We start from the raw sequence: 23,151 nt of genomic DNA, 5'->3' as shown, positions 1-23,151 counted from the left end.
AGGAGAATTGAGGGGTTTTGCCCATTGTGTGTGTGTGTTTTTGGATTTGTGTGAAGAGTTCTGAGAATATGAGGCATGCTTTCAGAAAATGTGTGTAAACAATCGAGAAAAACTGTAATCCCAACTGTAATAATATTGATTGTTTTAGGTTGTATGCTTGATACAGGTGTGGTAATATGTGACAAAGAGCTGCTTTGAGTTAAAAGAAATGGTGTGAGTGCGTTATTTCGTGAGGATATTTAGCCTCTGCTTTATATCTCACGGCAACAGGCTGTTTTATGTAAGTTGTGGACATGACCCGCCCTGGGATACAGTTCCCCTCTAAGGACATTTTTTGAATAGGAGAATGAATAGGAGAGTCTTCTTTTCATGAAAAGTACTAAGACATGGACCCATTGGTTTGTGGACCTTTTAGAATTTAAACGCTCTTAAAATACATTTTTCATACACTATAATTTGAATTGTCTACTAATAACAGTCAACATGAATACATCACAGAAGAATTCTGTAATTTTTGTAATTTGACATTTGTTATTATTTTGAATAATATGACTCTTTTGTCTTGCTATATTTTCATAGCCAGTATCTGATGCACCCACATTAACGTTTGGTAATGCTAACTAAAAAAAAAAAAAAAAAACTTTATTAGGTGCAAAATGGCTGTTTAAAAATGTTTTAAATCCTTTTCAGACAGGATTTCAGTTATCTTCACTCTGTGGTTATCATTATCAGTAGTGCAATGTCTATATAAATCATTTTAAAAGTAACAATGTGTGTGTGTGTGTGTGTGTGTGTGTATGTGTGTGTGTGTGTGTGCGTGTGTGTGTGTGTGTGTGTATTTGTGTGTGGTCCTGGTATCCCCTATGTGGTAGTAATACAAGGACAGCAATACCAGAAATCTTTGACCTTGTGGGGATATATTTTGGTCCTGCTTATAAATCATACAAAATTATGTTTTTTTTTATTTAAGTATTGTACAGTATAAAAATCATTGTCTATGGAAAGTTCCACATAAAACATGGAAATATAATATATGGTACAAAGTTTCCAAGACAGTTTTATGTGACCTTGACAAAAAGAAAAAAGGGTTGAAATCAACCCCTGAGACATAAAAGTGCCTTAAATTGAAGAAACACGCATAAATAAAAGAATATGTATTTTTATGTGAAGAGCCTTTAAAGAATATTATAGCAGCTTTAGACAATTTTATAGCAGCTGTCCTTAGGTCACAAAATTCAGGTTATATATCTGTTTTATGTGTTATGGTTAGTCTTTTCAGTGTTTTCCAATGTTTATTTAAAGAACTTACCAATCCAAGTTACCCAAGGAACACAATGACTTTTGACCATTCAATCTCGTTTTATTGAAAAAAGAAATAAAATAGCATGTACAATAATAATTACAATAATAATAATAATAATAATTATAATAAGAACAATAATATTTATCATAATATAAAAATCTGTACATTCCATTGTTTTCTTTCAGTACAATAGGGAAGACTGGTACAAAAGCAACTGCATAAAGTATGGGGATATTTACAACAAAGAGAAAGAACCACTGCCTATAGACCCACAGTTGTTAAAAGTAGTGTTTCCTTCGAACGAGTCAACAGTAGACCAGTGCCAACCAGGTTTACTGCATTATTGGCTGTTCATCAATGAAATTTGAATGAAAAATAGATAAAACAGCATTAATAGCAATTTATACTCTTTTGTAAGTTTAACACAGCCGTATAACGTGCAGTATTTTTCAAAATAAATATCCCCTAAATTTATTGTCTCCTTTTATAGAGCTTTCCGGAGAACGTGCTCTAGTGGCTGTTTTGGGTTACTTCAGGTATTTAAAAACAAAACAAAACAAAAAGGTGAGAGGAGACAAGTTAGACATCACAATCAAACGTCAAGTGACATCTCAGGAGCACATTTTGTGTGCAAGTGCGGTTCTGAGCTCAGATTCTGTGTTCTGATTGTCATTGGATCACAGTACCATGATCTCAGTCTAATTACCCAGTCCTACATACACAGTCCTTGGTACACCTGCCAAACAAGTCATTAGGGTCGTATTGCAGTTTGTCAGGCAAGACAAGAGGTTAGAGTTGATTGAGAAACAATTAATTATTAGAGAGGTTTAAAGTCAGAAGGGAGAGTGGATTCTGTGTTCTGTCCTGTATCTTTGCAATAAAACCCAAAGCGTTCAGCCATTATACAGTCACACAACTATATGTAACCCATGCAATTAGAACCTTAAATCTGAAGGTTTTCTACTAGCAACATTTTCCAACCCAAACACTTGTGTAGCACAGTAACACTGAAGTTATGGGAAGAAAAGGAGGGAGTAGCGGTTTGAAAATAAGGCAAGCTAACCTGTAGCAGTCTTATTTCCAATGGGCTTTGTTATTCATAGTCTTTATTTGGCTTAGAATAAGAAAATAATCACTAAAAATAAACCATACACAGCTCTGGAAAAAATGAAGAGAGCACTCAACATCACTGTTAAGTGGTGTCTTCGTTTTTTTCCAGAGCTGTATGTGCGTAAGCAAACAAAAAACATTTCTTTTCACTTACAAATATATATATTTTTACTCCAAGTCATGATTTGTCCTATGTCTAATAAAAGAATTTGATGCATTCTTTATGAAGGATCATTTTGAATACTCTTTGGTTTAAAAGTCTAAAACTCTATATAATATGCAACATAGCAGCACTTGTAGAAAGACATTCAATAACACGTTCACTCTCTTTGTCCCTGCGGACATGACGACTGTGATTCTCATTCTGATACTGATCTAAAGACCCTGTCCGATATATCGCAATAAACAGGCATGTTCCTGTGCGTTCTTCTTTTCAGATAATCTGAAATGTGCTGCGGAGGGATTCCAACTTAATGTGTCTTTTTTAAAAAAAGAACAGACACCGAGTTGTCTATATTCTTAAATAGAGATCACCCACCTAAGCCCCCCGCAAGACTGTTCCAGAAATACCCGTGGCTCACACAAAGGCCAGCGGACTCAAATAGAAAAGGAAAAGAGGGGATAATGGAATAATTAACTAGACGGTAGGAACAGGATTTGTTAATGATACTTAAGACATTGACTAACACTCTTGGCTGTGTTTTTTCCTCATTTGTATAATGTTATTTCAGTTGACTATTATTATATCAATCGCCTAATTAAATTTACAGAACTAAATATCTGCATGATAAATAATGATATTATCAACTTTGGTAGCAGCATGAGTGTACTATATTGGTCTGAATCGTTCTTGCATCGTTTGACAACTGCACATGGACACATGCCTGCTCATTTTCAAGTTTTGCCAACCAGTTACATCTTCTCTGCTTCATGCCATTCAGAAGCAATGGTCTAAAAAAAGGTAGTGTTGCCTAATTGGGAAACTCTCACTTCTCCTCCCTTGCATTCTTCATTAGCTGTGCAGTGCCTCTATGCTGTTATTTAACCATGCATATTCGTAAGAACACTCTTGTACAGTTTCTCTGTCGATTCCTCCTCGTAACTGTACCGTTAGCTTGAGTCTGCCTCGCCGAGGGGCTCAGTTCAGCTCAATGTGCCTGTATGAAGAGGTGTCTATTAAACCTTCCCGTTAGTTCTGCACAGTCATATTTCGGATTCCCGCCGTAGAGGCCGCGGTTCTAAGGGAACGGTGGCCTGGCTGTGGTCAGAGTCTGAGCTAGTGTCCGTGTTTGTCCCACCAGGGCCCAAGCTGTCCACGTTCACTTCCTCTTTCTCCTCTTTGTTTGAAAGGGCCACCTCATTCTCATAGCAAAAAGAATTTGAGTTGGATAGGATATATTTTTTCTCAGCAAGGTCCCTCGCGCTGCACAGTGGGGTGCTGGGCACTTCGTAGGTCTTGTGAAAGCGAGAGTAGTCTACTTTGTAATAGTTTTTCTCCTCAAAGAGGACAGGCTCAAAGCGGTGTCCCCACAGGATCTCACTCGCCACGTAGGAGCTGCGGCACTGGGTGGTCATGGCCGTAGCCTCCACCATGCCCTCCAGGATGACTACGATTTCAAAGTCAGAGTTGTCCATTTCTTGTTTGCTCATGTCATAGAAAGGGCTGTCCTCGTCGATCTCATGGACGATGGTGATCGGTGACACCAAGAAGATGCGGTCAATGCCACTGTCAAAGCCCACGTCGATGTCCATCTGGTCTAGAGGGATAAACTCTCCCTCGGCTGTGGTGCGGGATTTGAGGAGCTGAGCCCGAACGTGGGCCTCGACCAGGTGGCTTTTGCGCAAGTTGCCCACCCTCCACATCAGACACAGCTTATTGTCCCTCATGGCCACCGTAGCGTTGTGGCTGAACACCAGCGTCTCGTTCCTCTTCTTGGGCTTTGCCATCTTAGCCATGACCGCACCGATGATGAAGGCGTCAATGATGCAGCCGACAATGCTCTGAAATACCACCATGAACACCGCGATGGGGCACTCGTCTGTAACATAGCGATAGCCATAGCCGATTGTCGTCTGCGTCTCGATGGAGAAGAGAAAGGCAGCCGTGAAGGTGCTGACGTTGGAGACACATTTGGGACTGCCGTTCTCCAGGTCTCCGTGAAATATTGCGACCAGCCAGAAGATACATCCAAAAAACAGCCACGACAGCAGAAAGGCCAAGCAGAAGATAACGAACATCCATCGCCAGCGAATGTCCACGCACGTGGTGAAGATGTCGGCCAGATAGCGCTGACCCTTCTCACTGACGTTGATGAACTGCACGTTGCAGTGTCCATCTTTCTTGACAAACCTGCTCTGGGTTTGGTGACGGGTGTGAACTTTGCTCTTCCCGTTACCGTACCCATTTGGCACCGCAGCAGTGGCCAACTTCATACCGTCCTCCTCTGATGACACAATGCTGTAGCGGTTGGCCCGCACACTTCCCATCACCTCAGTCTGGGAGGTCTGTGCTGTTTCTGCTTTGGAAAACAGTCTTAGTTTCTGGAAAAAGCGTTGGAGAAACAGTTTTGAAACACTCACGGGGACCAACACAAGCAGAAAAAGGTGGGGCTGTTCAAAGCCGGACGCAGGAGGCGTCTCTTTGCTCCAGTTGGACCTTTTGATTGACAGAAAGGGCCAAGGATGGGGCGATCACTCCGTTCTCATCTGCTCTGGTGATATCATCAATCAAGTGTCCTATCAAAAACAAGAAACAAGATACACGTTAACGTTAATTGGCACAGACTGTAAACTCAGCATTCTCACTGCAGATCTGTTTCAGTCTCAGTTGCTAAATTAACTTAATCACTAAAAATCGACTTTGGCTCTAACAGCGCACATGTCTCTGAGACCAACGTGATGCACATAATTTTCACGCATTCTCATGCAGGTCTCAGCTTGAACTGATAAATTTCTACCCTGATTAAATCATAATGTTAACATTTCCCTGTGAATTTAGTATCACATCAAATAATACTAACTTTGATACATGGTATGTGCTTAATCAAAAACTCATACTTTGAAACTTAAGAGGACCCTGTCCATTCCTTTCAAACTGAGAAGAAAAAAAAAACAGCAGTATTAGCCAACAGAACCCAAGACGGACTTCTCTAAATCATTTGCTCAGTGAGGCTGTGAAGTAAATAGTGAAGTTTTTTTTTGTTTGATCATCCGTTTTTTTTTTAACTAAATTGTATTACTGATCGTCAGTTTTATTGATGTTGGCAAAGATACATTGAAAGACACATATTTTTTCTTGGGCAACATCCAATGTTTTTACATCATGTGATAATATTAATTACCATCTGCACCAACAGTTTCATCAAGTTAATTAAAGGAAAAAAGTAAATTTGTATTTTATTTTATTAAATACAATATTTTACCAAGCAGTGCCCTAGATTACTTGACAATGCAATGCCTACCAATGTCTGTTTATGTGCTCTGCCATATAGTGTAATTGCCCACAGGACCATTAATAATACCCGTTTTCACATACTGTGATAATCAGGGTATGGGTGAATGGAAAAATTGCTTTGTTCAGTCATGTATGTCTCTTACCAACGCACTAATTTAAATTGGCAAAAACTCTTCTAACCAATAGTGGCATCCTGAAAGCTCTACCTTCTGTAAATGTAATGTTTTATATTTTTAGAGTATTGAACAATAATAAATGCTTTTAAATTGTGTCTTGCAAGATGTCTTCACAAATATTCCACATAAAAAGCCGCAACTGCTGATCTTTTGCATTAAAAAAACAGCGCTATAAAATAAGACCTGTTCCCTAAAAGATTAAGTGTTCTAAAAAGGGAAAGACTCATTTAGTCAGTGGCAAAAATCATGCATTCTGATCAAATGTATCCTTAATTAATTTCTCAAAGTACATAACATGCTGAACTTTTGCATAAACATCAGCGAAGGTAAAAACAAGCTAAGACTGGTTTTCAGTAGGGTGCAGAGCAGGGACTGAGACAAGGCTTGTTGACTTGAGAGCTTGTCCTCTGGGACCTCATCTTCTCTCTCAGCAGTATAATAAGAGCCCTGTGACAATTCTCCGAGGAGGACTAAAACACTACTCATTAAAGCTCCTATTCTGCCCTCAATGTTCCTAGCAACCATAACTGAAAAGAAAGGTCCTATTTTATCTTATTTAGCAGATGCACAAAATGCAGAAGGATTTGAGAGAGAAAAAGAGAGCAAGCGAATGACACAATCAATCAATGAGAGTGAGAGAGAGCATGAGAAAAGGATATATCTGTATTTAAAACAGAAATTACTTCAGTATTTTTAGTAGCGAGGACATTTCTACCATCTAGAACAAAAGTAAACAGTTATTTCTTTCGGTTTAACATTTTGTCTTTTTACAAAAGACTGTTTTCCACTTGTGGCCCCACAGACATTCAGATAAGGAGCAGGTTGATAGATGCCATTATTTCTTACATGAAACATAATATGACAGTGTTTATATCCAGGAAAGATGTTTATTTTGATGGCGTGGACCAGTGAGGACCAATGGAAAATGTTACATAAAAGTCTACATTCTTTTGAGTGATCAAACTAGGACTAATATTTTTAAAACATGGGTGCATATTTTAGGGAAATTCCTTTTGCCCTATTATTGCTGACACAGTTTACACTATGTGGTGTGCATGGTCCTGACAAACAAGTTAAACACCAATTTAGCTGCCAGTTGAAAGTCCCTGAGTGTTTAAGGCAGAAAAGAGGATCTGCGTGTCTGTCAGCCGACTGACGCCTGACAACTGCTGAGCGCAGCTGTGCTCCAAATATATTAGACAAATGCACACTTAGCAACAGTGAGCTCAGTAGAATACTGCTAAAAAACAATACTAGGCTATATAACAATTAAACTCATGTGTTTGCATGCAACAATGCACATATTGGAGTACTAAACCCTGTATGTTACTTTTATAAGGCAAATCTGTCATGCAGGCAAAGTCTGTCATATGGAGAAGTCAACAGGTGTGCGAGGAAAATATATTCTCTAGTCTAAACCTTATTCCCCAGTTTCTTTCTTTTAAAGGACTACATAAGAAGTGCTAAAAGTAGTAAGACAATTAAGATTATGCGTCACCTTGTGTATTTGTCTTCAGAGAAAATAAAAAGCAAATAGTAATCACACTCCTATATCTTTCATTGTAGTGTCATGTGCCTGAAGGTCAGAAATTTACTTTAATTAACAAACCCTCACCATCCCAGTAAGACCACAAGTGACAACTCTTTGCAGTTTCTGCTAGACAGCAACATTTAACTTTTTTATTAAGTCTTCTGCTTTTTCTTCTGAGATCATGTCTCCTATAGACTTTCAATAGAGAGCTCAAGAATGTCCTCAAACTATGTTTATATTGTCAGCTATCAAAAGTCAAATATAACTGAGGACTGCGAGATCGTTCCTAACGAAATGAAGTTAAATTGTATAGCACAACACACTTCATATCGTCAAATAGACCGAATTTATTTACAGTTGCATACAATAACAACATATCAGCAAATATATGTATGACCTTACCTGGTCATTTGTAAATGAACGCGAAACAGTTGTCATATATACATATCCAACGAATGTTATTTTACTATCCACACTGTCTTCTCGTTGATCTTTTTCTCTCCACGTAATGTATTAATAGCATTTGATATGAAGTATAGGAACATCAATCTCCACGTTTCTCTTCTTGTTTGCGGCGTGCGGTAACTCATGTGCTGTTTCTTCTAGGCTTCAAACTCATTTAACCAACACGCACCGGCTAGTCACGCCCCCTCTCTGAAAGCCGACCAATCCGACGAGAGGGAGAGTTTCACGCGCGGATAAAACAATGTTCCACTCAGAGAGACTGCAACACAGACACAGACACAGCAAGAGAAATAGAGAACAGCAGCGTGCGAACTAAGGCTTGAATCCCCCAAAGGAAGCCAAAACAAAAGGCTGCGGGTGTCTAAAAAGTATGTGATCTTTCAGAAGTATATGTTTAAACAGAGTTTTCAAACAATACTTTCAGTAACCACCACAGTTAAGTTAAAAGTCAGAATGCGGTAAATAGACGTTGACAAACACAAGTCGAGTTCGTCTGAGGTAATCATTAGCAACAGTACTATTTTCTCAATGTCTGGGGTTACTTTGACAAAACACACGGTCATTATCTGTTTTACAAGTCATAAATGTGATCTAAAACATCAGTCAGTGACCCGTGACGACAACAGGCAAAATTGTTTGGGCGGGAGAAACGTCGACAGGTTTAGCTTTGAAAATTACACTAACATCAACTCCTCTGAAAAAAAAAAAACATTGTGCAATTCCAACATTGACCTCCGAGATTTAACTATGAAATACATTTAGTGTTAAAAAATCGCCATTGGGAAAAACGTAAATGACCATTTACTGAAATAAAATGGGACTTGCAGTTTAGTTTGTGATTTTATGGAACATAGGCCTAACTTACTTCTTTTCACAACAAACATAGCCCTACTATAGAAATCACACTTTATACAATTTGTTGATAGTGAGACCAAATGCAATATGGAGACCATTTATCTTTAAGCCAAACACTTCTTGACACTTGTTTCACTAATCAAATGTTTTGTGCTATTAATAATTTAACATGAAAGACAATTGTGGCCTTTTAGCCTATATTATGCCATTGACCAAAACATTGAGGTCATCCAGTTTTGAAATGTGTTTTTCTGTGTTTTGCTATTATAAAATTTGATCAACAAATGGTTAGTCTAAGATTCATAGTATGCATATCCACAGCATTACTCAGATTTTATTCTGGCTTTGTTTAATTTCCAGCTTCTTACATTGCATTGTTGGTAATCAGCCCATTGTGAAAGAAATGAATGATCGTTTATTGTTTAATCAGAGGAATGTTTCTTCATCTCTTTATAAGTGGTCCAATGAAAACCCAGCAGTAAGTGTTCCTCAGGCCTTTGCCCTCCTGGCTGCTGCGTGTCACACACTGCTTACTTGTCATAAGTAATGAGCCGTGTTAAACTTTTATTTGTGAAGCTGTTGCAAAGTGCTTATTTTAGTTACTTTCTTGTTCAAGTCTATAAATAATACAGACTATTTATAGGCGAAACGTGGTACGTGAGCTGTCCGGCCTCTGTTTACCTTTCAGCCTAATTTAGGGCGATGCTTGGACAGCACTGCATCCAACCACAAGGTGGAGGGCTGGAGACTTCACTTTCTCAGGAAAACCTCCAGAGACCCAGCAATTTTATTCATTGTAGTAGACATATGTTTTTTGTTAATATCTCTGAGACCATACATGCCACTGTTTAAAGTCCTGGTCTGTCTTGAAGAGGACATCTTGAGCTTTTCTGTCATGCTAAATTATTGTATGTGGTCAATGTGATAACATCAGTGTATGGCTTAACAATTATGGTAACACTTTATTTTAGGGTTATTTTAAGTAGTTGCCTGTTAGCATGCATATTACTAGGATATTATTAGTACTTATAAAGCCCATATTAATGCCTTATGCTGCATGACCTTATTCTACATCCCTTAATCCTACCCAATCCCTAAACTTAAACGCTACAAAAACTACCTTACTAACTATTACTAAGCATTAAATGAGGAGATAATTGAGGCAAAAGTCATAGTTAATAGTGACTATGTGGTGTTCCCCATACTAAAGTGTTAAAACAATATAACTAAACTACATAACAAATAATTTTTTCTCTAAAAATCTTAGTCATCTTTGATAGTTGTTACATAAAACTTTTATATATATATATATATATATATATATATACCAGTGTAAAAAGTATGTATAGAAAGAGAGAGAGGAGGTCTTTCAACAGTCATACATTGTAGACTATACAATGAGGGCTAAATGATCATTTATCATCCGTCAGATTGTCCTTTGGGTAAGTGGATGCATGCTGTGTAAATATTGAAAATTGTCACTGGGGCTCTTTTTCCAAAAGATTTTATTAGTTGTTTGGACGGAAAGGTTAACCACTTTGCAAAATAAGGTGGAACAATGTTCTGCACTTCCTCAGCTAATGCCAAAGAGACACACTGACTGACCACAGTTTGGTCAGGTTAACGTCACTGTCATTATAATTGATACATTGCCTCTTATGTAGTTTGAGGGTTTGGGTCATAATTTAATCAAGGAGGTCTTTTTTTCTCTGGATATCAAAGAACCTTCAAGGTCACAGAAGAGTCTGTAATGCACATGTGCATTGTGTACAAAGATATCTTAGCAGTTTTGTGCAAGGCTGCTTAATAGTACATGCAATATATAGAACATAATTAAAATACTATTCAAACACATGGCTTTTATATTATTTTGAAAGTAGTGCTCTAAGTGGTTTCTCATCAAAGCCAAAGTACCTACAGGAATTCAATGTGATATTCCAGTACTTGCCCAGGATACTATCTTTGTTAGAAGGGCCTTTTAAGATCTTCCTGCTAACTGACAGCACAAGTCTAAATCTAACTATAAGTGCACTATTTCTTACACTAGTGATGCCTTTGAGGAAGCCCTGTTTCAAAGTGCTGTAGCAGAGTCAGGATGTATCAAGGCCATTGTTATAGCTCATGTTCTTGGACAGCACTGCTAGTGGATGCTTTTTCTGTCTCAAGACTATTCCCATTAACCAATTCCACAGCTGGCGTTGGAGAACTTGTGTGGAGTGGTTTGTGTTTTGGCTGTTGAGAGTGCTTCTTTAGGTCATACTCCTCTGCGCTTAATTCTGGGACCAGGACTTTAACTGTGTGGTTGAACAGGGCGTAGTCCACTCTGTAGTTCTTGTGGGTGACCCTGATCATCTCCTGAAAGTGCTGGCCCCACAGAATCTCGCTTGGAGTGTAGGATGTCCGTGTCTGGTGAAGGATGCCCGTGCAGTCGTCTGTGTAGGTGAAAGAGACCACCAGCTCAAAGCTCTCCTTCCTCAGGTCCTGCAAGCTCACCTTGTAGAGAGGACTGCCAGGACTGATTTTATGAACTATGGTTGTTGGGGTGGCCAGGATGAAGTTGTTCTCTTCAATGTTGAGGTCTTTGTATGTAACATCAACTTTCCCTGTGATGTGTGCCAGGTACTGTATCAGCTGTGCATGAGCTGTCCCTTCTACCATGTGGTTCCTTCGGAAGTCCCCGACCCGCCACGACAGGCATAGGTGACCGTCACGTAAGTTGATCACTGCACAATTGCTGAACCCAACTGTTTGGGCTCTCTTACGGGCAGATGCCATCTTAGCGACGGCAATGCCGATGACAAAAGTGTCAACGAAGACACTGATGACATCTTGGATGGTAACAACGATGATGGCGATCATGCAGTTCTCCGACATGCCCCGAAAGCCATAACCAATGGTGGTCTGGGTCTCTAATGAGAATAGAAAAGCAGCTGTAAAACTTCGCACCTCATAAACACATGGCTCATTGTTGGGGTCTTTCATATCGCCGTGGGTCAGTGCAATGATCCAGAACAAAATTCCAAAAAAGAGCCATGATAATATGTAGGAGAGGGCAAATGTCAAGAACATGACCCTCCAGCGGATCTCCACCAGGGTGGTGAAGATGTCAGTGACCCAGAGAAGCCACTCCTCTGGAATGTGGTGCACAACCATGTTACAGCTCCCATCTTTTCTTACGTATCGTTTCTTCTTAGTGTAATAGCCGTCATCGGTGAGCACACTAGGAATGTTGTCACTGCACTTCACTCCGGAATACTGCACCGTGCTTGAGTTCATGCTGCCTTAGTCTAGAGATGAGAGAAATTCTAAGTCAGATTCACAGGTATACCCATAACATTCCACATACATTAACCAGAAGAATCATGCAAACATATACAGATCACATCATTACGGAAGCCCTGAGTGGCCATGCTTTTTTATATATTTTGTCTGTCTTGTTTTGTTGTGATCACTACTTGAGATTTGTGTGTGTGTGTGTGTGTGTGTGTGTGTGTGTGTGTGTGTGTGTGTGTGTGTGTGTGTGTGTGTGTATGATTAGATACACTGATCAGGCATAACATTATGATCACTGACAGGTGAAGCGAATAACACTGATTATCTCTTCATCACGGCACCTGTTAGTGGGTGGGATATATTTGGCTGCAAGTGAACATTTTGTCCTTAAAGTTGATGTGTTAGAAGCAGGAAAAATGGGTAATCGTAAGGATTTGGGCGAGTTTAACAAGGGCCAAATTATGATGGCTAGACAACTGGGTTAGAGCATCTCCAAAACTGCAGCTCTTGTGGGGTGTTCCCGGTTTGCAATGGCCAGTATCTATCAAAAATGGTCCAAGGAAGGAACCGTAGTGAACCGACAACCGAGTCATGGGCGGCCAAGGCTCATTGATGCATGTGGGGAGTGAAGGCCCATGACCCATGTGGTCCGATCAAACAGACAAGCTACTGTAGCACAAATTGCTAAAGAAGTTAACACTGGTTCTGATAGAAAGGTGTCAGAATACACAGTGTTTTGCAATTTGTTGCATATGGGGCTGCACAGCCGCAGACCAGTCAGGGTGCCCATGCTGACCCCTGTCCACCGCCAAAAGCGCCAACAGTGGGCATGGAAGAAGGTGGCTTGGTCTGATGAATCACATTTTCTTTTACATCAAATGGATGCCCGGGTGCGTCGCTTACCTAGGGATCACATGGCACCAGGATGCACTGACTATGGGAAGAAGGCAAGCCGGCGGAGGCAGTGTGATGCTTTGGGCAATGTTCTGCTGGGAAACCTTGGGTCCTGCCATCCATGTGGATGCTACTTTGACACGTACCACCAACCTAAGCATTGTTGCAGACCATACAAAAAGGGGGCAGCAAAAGGGGCACCAACACAATAATAATGTTATGCCTGATCAGTGTAGATACATCATTCAATCTCATCAATGTAAAAAAAATCAGTGTCCGAAACTTGAGAAGTGGGCTACAGCTTTATCGTTATTTACGCAATAGTGATTCTGAACATGTGTTCAGTTTCATTTCCAGCCAACTTAAGGGATCAGACGTCTACATGGTTATAGAATGATGTTTGACAGACGCCGATTAAATGGTTTATGGCTGACCAAAGAAATGGTCGAACAAACTTTTTTTTTGTCATGAGATCATGAGAAAACAACTTTTGTTGTGCTGAGAAAATAAGGCAGAAAACAATAATACACACACACACACACACACACACACACAAAATGCATGGCCTCTCAGGGCATCTGTAAATCTCATCCTAAAATGATAAATCAATATACAAGGCATTAAAGATATTGACACAGAATTTAATGATGCCTTCAGGGGATTTTCCAGATTCAGAGTCTTTTTGACCACATAGATGTACGAAAAGTTTTAAGGCCCATTCACACCAAGGACAATAACTAATGATAAAGATATAGTTCTAAAAATAATTTCAATATTTGAAAGTCCACACCACAACGAAAACGGCAAAAAAAGAAATGATACTCAAATCACTGTCACAACAATTTTTACGATTTGTAATGATAGCCAATCAGAATCCACAAGACTTTATTGAGCTCGAGTGTTTAAAACTGGCAGATGGCATAACTGCAGCATGAGCTTAGAATAAACAGAACGATATCGTATGTTGGTGTGGACACTGATATCATTATCGTTATAGTTGTTTATAGTCATCATTCTTGGTGTGAACGGGCCTTCACAGTGCTTACACAAAACACTGTTATGAAACATGATTTGATGGTTGCTGGCCACACTCGGTGAACAATTCTTTTTGCAATAATAATTTTTATTTACACTAAACTCATCTTTGTTTGTGATAGTAACTGTCATGGTGACTTTTTGTTTAAAATGTTGTGTTCCATATAGTCGAACATGCCTCTGAAAATTCAATGTATCTTGATGGGGGTCTTGGACAGGTAAAAATCAAAAGTTGTCAGGTGGCTTAATAAGGTGGCAGGTTGGCTTTTTGTTTGCATGGTTTATCAGTAAACACTGTATCATATTATCTTTTAAAATATGGCTTCAATTGGATGTTTTTGTTGATATAAGAAGTAAATAAGACTTGCCCACAGTGTGGTATTGGGGTTTAGGACACAATGCTAAATGTAGTATTTGCAAACTTTTACGAGAAAATATTTTTTAAACACCACCATACTTTGTCTCTTGGTCATAAGCGCCAAGCGCACTTGTGTTAGGGCCAACTTTAAGGCTGGGTGGTGATGTGTGGAACAAGAAACGGGTTGCGGTCAGTGGCTTGGCCATTTTATGGAGATGACTTAACACAAGCTCAACTTGAGGACACCATATGGAATGCTGGAGTAGAACAGAGACCGGATCTTTTGACATAATCCACATTGTACCCTGTTGAAGGGTCTAAAATCGGGGGTCAGAAAGAGAAGGGGGAGGAAAAATCTCACTAAGAAGATAAAATCTGACTTTACGGCTTAGTGTCAATACATATGTACATGCATGTTGGCTAGTTCTGTGAGACAGCAGCTGACAGATGCCTTCCCCTTTTACATCAAGTCAAAGTGCTCTATGTTTCCTTGTTGTTAAGACATACTAGCTATAGCTTATTAAAATGTTTGCACAGAATTTAGTTATGCAAACAGATGTTCTGGAACAGATTTAGACACTTCATGGCCTGTGTAACGGTAGACATTTATGTCTGTTTTTGAGCATCATTTGTGTCAACGCTAAACAGAAATACCACGCCGTGGACTTTCCCCTCTTGAGTAGGATGATGTACAGACTTTTGATTGCGGTTTTACGCACGAGCGTAAACACGAACACCCATGCACAAAAAACACACACATTACATTTATGAATGGGAGGCAATGTAAATACATATCTGCTAGTATGACCAGACTAACTTTGCCCTTGATGAAGAAAATTCTCTGCACATACACAACAACCACATGCTTTCTCACTCACTTTCGCACACCTAACCACAAAGATGCATCAAAAATTATGACATTTTCCACAACACCATAAATTAAACGTCTATGTTTAACATGGAAAAGTAGATAATTAATTGAAAATCTCCTGCTGTTCAATGGCATTCATTTACTTGTGTTTGTCTCTCTTACTTTTCTATGATCACTGATGCTATGTAACTGACAAATAGGCTAGGCCTATACTAAGAAAGAAAGAAAGAAAGAAAGAAAGAGTTCTATATTTTTCCAGTTGTGGATTTATTTTTGTGTCAGAACTTCATTCATGTGTTTCATCAGAATTTTTGACGGATGTTGGTTTGACTGGTACGTTTGGGCTTCCCGGTTCTATTTTAAGATGGCAATCTGGGAATGTTTATCATTTGGTAATTTTTTTTTTTTCAGCTTTCCCTTTGCCCAGTGTCAATACAGTTTATCATAATAGATTGGTTGCCTGGAGATGCAAACCTCATTGCAACAAACCATTGTGATCTTTCCAGTTTGTGGGATTCTTAGAAACGTAACCACATTGTGTAGCAGTTGTGCTTAGAGAAATCGAATATCTTCTATTCTCGGTTGTCTTTTTTAGTTCTTTTCTCTTCATAAGTTTGGCTTTGGTTGCTAAGTAATTCTTTCATGTGTTTATGTAATTTAAGTACCGTAGTGTAATTTAAATCTTGTGCAATTCATTCATCATCAGATCTGTTGTCTCACCTCCACAAATTTTGTAATTTGCTACTGAAGCGTTGAAAAAGAGACTCATATGGAGTGCCGAAATTTTATGTAAAAATTATATTAAGTAATTTAAAATGATGAAAATGTATTTGTTAATAAATAAAAATAGCCAAATGTAATAATTTGTTCTGAATCGAAAAATACTTTTTATTTCAGTTGATGTCACCAATTCCTCTTATTTCAATCCTTGCCCTCCAACCACCTGACCCCATTCTGATATGTCCTGTAACACCCACTTTTCCAGATATAATCAGTTCCTGATGTATAACAAAAAGTCTTGCCCTAATTTTTTTTCCTCACTGAACATCTACTTTCATTTACAAATACTTTAGGTTATGGAATTAAATGGGTTTTATAAGGCGTTTCACATTACCAACATTCAGCATCTTAGAATGTCTAGAAATCTGTTCAGCAGTTCATTTAAATGGAGTTTTAAAATGTAATACCTGTATAATTTCTGTCAGGGAAAAATGTGGTTCAAACTGATATTTATATTTTGGTTAAATTGACTCTTCTTTATGGAATAATTCACCCAAACCCAAAAAAGACAAGTTGAAACTCTTAGTGGCACATATGACTTCTGCGCTGTATTCTAAGACTTCTGAAGCAACGAAGCAGACAACTTGAAATAGGCCTATAGTGGAACATTTGTAGATTTGTGATACTTGCATAGCATACTTTGCTGCTTTTGCATCCTTTTTGAAGGTTTAAATGCTCCAGTCCACCTTCACTGTAATAAAATCAGTGACCGCCATATTATTCAGAATTTCTCCATTTGTCTGATGTAGGAAAGTCATACCGGTTTGGACCAACGTTGAGGATAAGTAAATTAGTCTTCAGCTTGGGTGAAGTATTCTGTTTTCTTTCTTTCTTTCTTTTTTTCCTCCCGCTGATTTCCATATTGATAACAAGCTTGGTGTTTTCTTACTGCAGGGTAAGGGGACTCAGCCAGGAAAGCAAGAGACTGTTATCTGGGTGGAGTCCTGTGCTTTCTCCATTAACCATTAAAGGAAGCATCTCTGAACTGCAACATCATGAGAAGGTAAATGAAAAGGGAATGGAAGCTTCCCATTGGGAGAACTTTTGGCAGTGGACTGATCTATTACAGCCAAACCACTGTGAGCATCCTCTGCACTGATCGCTACCTCCACCCAGCCATACTGGGCAGCAGGTTCCACTAAGATTATGGATTGATATTTCTGTAATCATGTGAAATAGTCAAAATGTAAGACAATTATCTTCTCTTGTGAGCTGTGGGATACAAACAGTAGAGGCCCTGTGGTTTTGTCTCCTTTTTTTAAGATTGCCTTAAATTAATGAAATTACAACTGCAAACTTCCACTATTACTATTATTCAGTCAGTCCTAAAGGGCGAAACATGTAATTTCTGTGCACCATCCTACCAATAAATACTTAGTTAATTACTATATCTACATATTAAACTGAGAAAGTAGAAAGTATTTTAACCAAGAAAAATTATAAATTTCACAGCATAATTTTTGCAGTTCTTCAAAAAAATGACAACCACAAAATCATCACCAAAGCAAGTTGAAATGGATCATTTAGATTTTTCAATGTAGGTTTGGCCAAACTGTCAACAATAAAGCATTTTAAATACATAATTGCATTGATACATGGATTTATTTGATAGTAAACTTGAAAGCATACCTACTGAACTGTGAGATTTACAGTCGTGTTGTGGCATTCAGAGCACTAGAGTTGGTCACAAAGCAGTCTCTGTATCACAAACATTCCGAATTAGACATCATCACTTTCCGTCATGCCTAATATGTCTTAACGACAATCGTTGTGCATAAACCATTTACAGTGTCTCAGAATAGCAACATTTACAATGGCCTCTTCAGATAGCTCAATTAGAACGGACTGCCGGGTAATTTTTCACAGTTTAGGGCCCTAAAATGTATTAAAGGAATAGCTCACCTCAAACATTCTGTCATTATTAACCCACCCTGATGCTGTTAACCATTCTTTCTTCTGCAGAACATACAGTTGTGGTCAGAATTATTGCAACCCCTGGTAAATGTGATCAAAGATGTCTGTAATTTTTTGTGATGATTTAGATGTTTGTTTTGGATCATTGTCTTGATAGAAGATCTAACCAAGGCCCATTACAATATTTCTAGCAGAGGCCATCAGGTTTTGATTGTTTTTATATTTTGGTATTTGCTAGAATCCATGATTCCATGTATCTGAACAAGATGTCCAGGACCTCCAGCAAAAAAATAGGCCCACAACATAAAAAAAATCCAGCAGTATATTTAAATGTGGGCATGGGGTACTTTTGTTCCCTGTTTGCACCAAACCCATCTGGTGGGTTTGCTGTCAAAAAGCTCTTTTTTTGTTTTGTTTCATCTGACTATAGAACTAGGGTGGGGTACCATTCACATTTTAACCGGTATCGGTACCGGTACCCAACGATAAATTTTTTCGGTACTTTAGGGATGTTTACATCAATAACTGTAAAGTACCTGTAAGTTGTTTATAGAAGTGTTATTGACATTATACCAGAGCTGCCCTCGTCTCTGTCTGCCATTGTCTGTGATGTTTGTATACTGTAATATTTACTAGTAAATAGTAGGCTACTAGGTACTTCATTTAATTAATAAAAACAACCATATTATTATTTTTTTTTTTTTCATTTCTATGAAAAGATTTCCCACAAATTATGTGTTGTGTATTTTCTGGTAATCAAATGAAGACTAAAGACATTAATTTAATTGATCTTTTAAGTTAATTAAACTTTTTTTTGTCAAACAAAGTGCTGCACAACTGAGCTTTTTATGGTTAACATGAAAACACGAAGAACATTTTTTATTTATTACTTAAAAAATAAAGTTTTGATCATTTATTATTATTACATTAGTGTTAGTATTATTATTACATTGAGACGTATCTAAATTCTACTGTACAATAGTAATGTATATGTCTAGTTAGCCAAACTTTTATTTTGACGGGTTTCCGTGAAGACCTTTGAGTTTCTGTGTGTTTATGACATGACGGTAGTTTTTCTCAAATAAGACGGTAAAATGCTGATGAAGTGACCCACAGTGGCTCTGGAGATGACGTCCGTGCATTCATGTCCTCATATGAGACGGCATGGAAACATATGACCGTCACGCGCGATAGTGAGTGTGTGTGAGTGAGGTAAACCGTGCGTATACGGCATTCATTCGCACAGAGACACGATGGATTCGTATTTAAATAGTCCTTTTAGTGGTTTGAGATTCACAGACATTAGTCTATGTCACCAGATGCGTTCTTAGGTACCGAAATTTGGTACAGATTGATTTAATGTGAATCGTTACTCGGTAGTACTGGCGTAATTCGGTCGGTGCCCTTAAAAGTACGGAGTTCGGTACCCAACCCTACATAGAACCAGGTCCTGTTTTAAGTTCCAGTTGTGTCTGACAACTGAATATGCTGGAGTTTATTTTCGGATGAGCAAGGAGGATTTTTCTTGAAACCCTCCGAAATAACTTGATGATGTAGGTGCTGTTTGATAATTCGTTTTAGGCTTTCTGACCCCAAGACTCAACTATTCTCTGCAATTCTCGATCGGTGATCTTTGAAGAGTCTTTGGCCACTCAAACTCTCCTCCTCACCGTGCATTAGGACGACATAGACACCCATCCTCTTCCAGGCAGATTCGTAACATCTTTAGTTGATTTGATCTTCTTAATTATTGCCCTGATGGTGAACATGGGAATTGTCAATGTTTTTGCTATTTTCTTACAGCCGCTATCTATTTTGTGAAGCTCAACAATCTTTTGCTGCACATCAGAACTATATTCTTTGGTTTTACTCTTTGTGATGAATAATTAAGGGAATTTGGTCTTTGTGTTTCCTCATATTTGTACTCCTGTGAAACAGGAAGTCATGGCTGGATAATTTTGTGTTCCTAGTCACCCTGGTGTGCTAAAAAGTGTACATTTTTATGGTAATATACTGTACTTCAGAGATATTTTACTCACAAACAATTCTGGGGTGCCAATAATTGTGGCCAACGTGTTTCAGAGAAAAACATTTATTTCATAATGTGATTCCCCCTCTACTTTCAATTCTTTTACTTCAATGAAAGGTTAGATTTTTTTTTTTTAATGCAAGATCAAAAAGAATAAACAATGCATATTTATTTTTACAGCCATCTTTGGTCATATTTACTGGGGGTGCCAATAATTGGGACCACAACTGTAAAAGGAAATGAACCAGGGAACCATTTTCCATGGTTGCTAAATTAGTGTTGTCCCATGCATGAATGTATCATTCTCAATTTTGAATCAATTTGTTTATATGGTTCACAAATGCTGTTATAATTTGTTCACCAATTGCCATGCATAATTTGTTCAGGACTTGAGCAGCATTTAACAGCCTGCTGGAGATTATGTGATTAATGAAGTTAATGTTTTATCTGTTTCTCACACAAGGCTGTTTTGTGACATGCAATATATCACACAAGTATAGCACACACGTTTGTGGTGTTTTGCATCTTTTCTAAGCTTGAATATGTGTGAGAAAGCTTGACGCTTGAATATTTGTGAATATGTGTGAGAAAGCTTGAAGCTTCAGCCCTTGTTCAGTGTAACAACATCTAAATGTCATATGTTTTTGTAATGCCATAAGGGTCAGTAAATGATGACAGACTTTTCTTTTTAGGGTTAGCTGTCTTAATGTACAGTTACATTATTTCAAGCTGCTGAGAAGACAGAACCAGCTCCTCAAAAACTGCACCTTGTACTTCCCTAAACATTTTCTCAGTTTACTATACAGGCCACTTTTGTGTCAGTGAATGGAAATTCACAAAGATTCAGACAATATTTTACTAAAAATTGTGTAATTCTGCTTTGTCCTTCAGATGACCGTCTCTCATGACAGACACTGCTACCAGATCATGTGGTCAAGTAAAGGATGCCAATGTTTTATCAAATCATTGTGGCACAAGTAATACAGTAAGTGTCTTTGAAAGGTAAACCGCCCCCTTCTCTGCTATGTTTACTGTTTTGACCCGACTGCCACATTAATTCAGAGATAAATTTCACTGTGTACAAAATAGTGAAATGCTGCATGCTAGTGTGTCTGGTCTGCAAACTATTTTTGATTGTCACGGAGCACATTGCTCTGGTTTTAGAAGCAATCATAAGAGCCACAGTCAATGTCATCGCTAAAAGATACTTGTCTAAAGTGTGGTTTCTTATTGTGTGCGATCATCCAAGATTGATTCATCCTCTCACAATCAGCTAAGGGAGAAGGTCATATGCATAAACTGCTCATGTGGGACATATGGCAATGTTCTAAATGTCAGAGTCCCAGTACAGCTTACCTTCGCTATGTTTCCTGCACTGCTCGAGGGCTTTACAAGACTATTACATGCCCACTTAAAGCTAGTAACGTCCATGCAGATACACAGTGTTCAGTCGCACGAAACCACCCTGTATGTGGGGAGCAGAACTTCTTTGCCCTAGGCCTTGTCTCACCCATAATGACCTTCAATTTCTCGGTTCCCAGGAAGTTAGAGGCACTTTATTTAGCTAAAGTTTTACCAGTTCCATCGCAACCTCCTAAAGTTTAATGTTACGTAAACCTATAATAAGAGCAAAGATCTTGGAAGATGGCACGTGCAGGTTACAGGTGTAGTACACTATTTAATTTGCAATCATGTTAGTTAAATCCCAGAGATTGTAGAGGAATTGAAATGAGGACTAAGCTGTTTGGTCACCTTGTAAGGACTTTTCCACATTACAATATGCTTAAAGTGCCACTTTATTACTAGCATAAGTACTGTTAGCCATGCTCCGTTAATCTTTGCCCGAAGCACACATTGAAAACAGAGATGTTGACATTTTTAATGTCACTGGAATACGTGACAACAGAATTGTATTAGTTTACAATTAATAGAAACAAATTAGCATGGAATGTTTATGCAACATTATGTTTTATGCTTGGTCAGCTTTTTAGATGTTCCAAGAAAATTCCCTATTACAGTCTAAAAGTTGAACTGCATGTATTATCGCTTGTACGAATTTTTAATTGCTCAATACATACATTACTAACTAATAATATTTATGGTTAATTTATAACATGTAAATCTATTTTTAAGTATGAAATGCAATAGATGGAAAAAATACACCCTTAAAAACAGCTGTCTGCTTTTGTGCTTGTGGGTCATTCGAGTCCAGTGTTTTCTTAGATTACAGCATGTTCTTTTAGACGCACATTTTTCGCTCCCATTTAAAGCTTGAGACTTGTCCTCCCTAAAGCAGCTCGAGTGTCACCCATATCCTGACTCAGCCCTTCCTCTAACGCCCCAAAAACGTATCAGACTAGAATTATCGCTTCTCACATGCTTCTTTCTGATCTGTGTCTGACAGCAACAGGAAACAAGGAATAGCATTCACTTTTCGGGTCACGATGACTGGTCTTTTAGGACTACGCTAACATTTTGTCCACCTCATGCACTTTAAAAAACCACCCATGCAAATTTAACACCAAGACTCTGGATCTGTTTTTCACCAAATTTAAGTTTTACGATAATTTTAGTTATTTCTTCTCACAGGTCAACTGATTTCTGGTGAATAAATAAACAGACTAAGAATGCAGATGGTGCCTACCTGCTCTGTGTTTGTTGCTGTGAGAGTGTTGTGTGCTTTGAAGTTTCCACCTGAGTGCAGGACTGCACACAAACTGCACTGGCTGTAGAGGCTGGAATGGGTAAGTGTGTGTGATTGAGAACCAGCCCACCTGCACCTATGCTCAAGAAAATTCACATGCGCTGTGTGTGTGAGCATGTGTTCAGCTTGCAGCCATAGTGACTGCTGATGGGTTGTAGACGTCAATAACCAAAGACACTGTGTTATAAAAATTAGAGTGTGGCTCTTAGTCCATGCTTTGTGGTCATCTATACATTAGTGTAATAAATTATCTTTCAGCACAATCTTGTCTTTCTTACAATAGGAAATCAGTGTTCAAGTAAGCTCACATTTTTGTCTAAATAAATATTAACACATGATCCCGCTTAATCAAAAAGTCAAGTTCCACATATTATAACTTCTTTTAAGCAAATATGTTGT

General features: G+C 38.4%; 2 protein-coding genes across 2 annotated transcripts; both read right to left on the bottom strand.

The window, feature by feature from the left end:
- Positions 1–3,127: 3,127 nt before the first annotated feature.
- On the bottom strand, positions 3,128–8,169 carry kcnj2a (potassium inwardly rectifying channel subfamily J member 2a). The gene is made up of 2 exons (XM_079846171.1): positions 7,977–8,169; positions 3,128–5,149 (listed from the first exon to the last, which is right to left on the bottom strand). The coding sequence occupies exon 2, from the start codon at positions 4,898–4,900 to the stop codon at positions 3,617–3,619; it is 1,284 nt and encodes a 427-aa protein (XP_079702297.1). The 5' UTR covers positions 4,901–5,149; positions 7,977–8,169; the 3' UTR covers positions 3,128–3,616.
- Positions 8,170–10,389: 2,220 nt separating this feature from the next.
- kcnj16a (potassium inwardly rectifying channel subfamily J member 16a) lies at positions 10,390–22,772 on the bottom strand. Its single transcript, XM_079846181.1, has 2 exons — positions 22,693–22,772; positions 10,390–12,181 (listed from the first exon to the last, which is right to left on the bottom strand). Exon 2 carries the CDS (start codon positions 12,168–12,170, stop codon positions 11,007–11,009), a length of 1,164 nt encoding a protein of 387 aa, XP_079702307.1. The 5' UTR covers positions 12,171–12,181; positions 22,693–22,772; the 3' UTR covers positions 10,390–11,006.
- Positions 22,773–23,151: the final 379 nt, after the last annotated feature.

The sequence above is a fragment of the Gobio gobio genome, assembly GCF_949357685.1.
Source record: "Gobio gobio genome assembly, chromosome: 20".
Taxonomy (NCBI): Eukaryota; Metazoa; Chordata; class Actinopteri; order Cypriniformes; family Gobionidae; genus Gobio; species Gobio gobio.
The sequence above is the reverse complement of the archived record's forward strand: the minus strand, read 5'-3'. Positions and strand labels throughout refer to the sequence as shown.

Coding starts and splice junctions, on each gene's coding strand:
- kcnj16a (XM_079846181.1), bottom strand. CDS start 12,170: ATGAACTCAAGCACGGTGCAGTATTCCGGAGTGAAGTGCAGTGACAAC.
- kcnj2a (XM_079846171.1), bottom strand. CDS start 4,900: ATGGGAAGTGTGCGGGCCAACCGCTACAGCATTGTGTCATCAGAGGAG.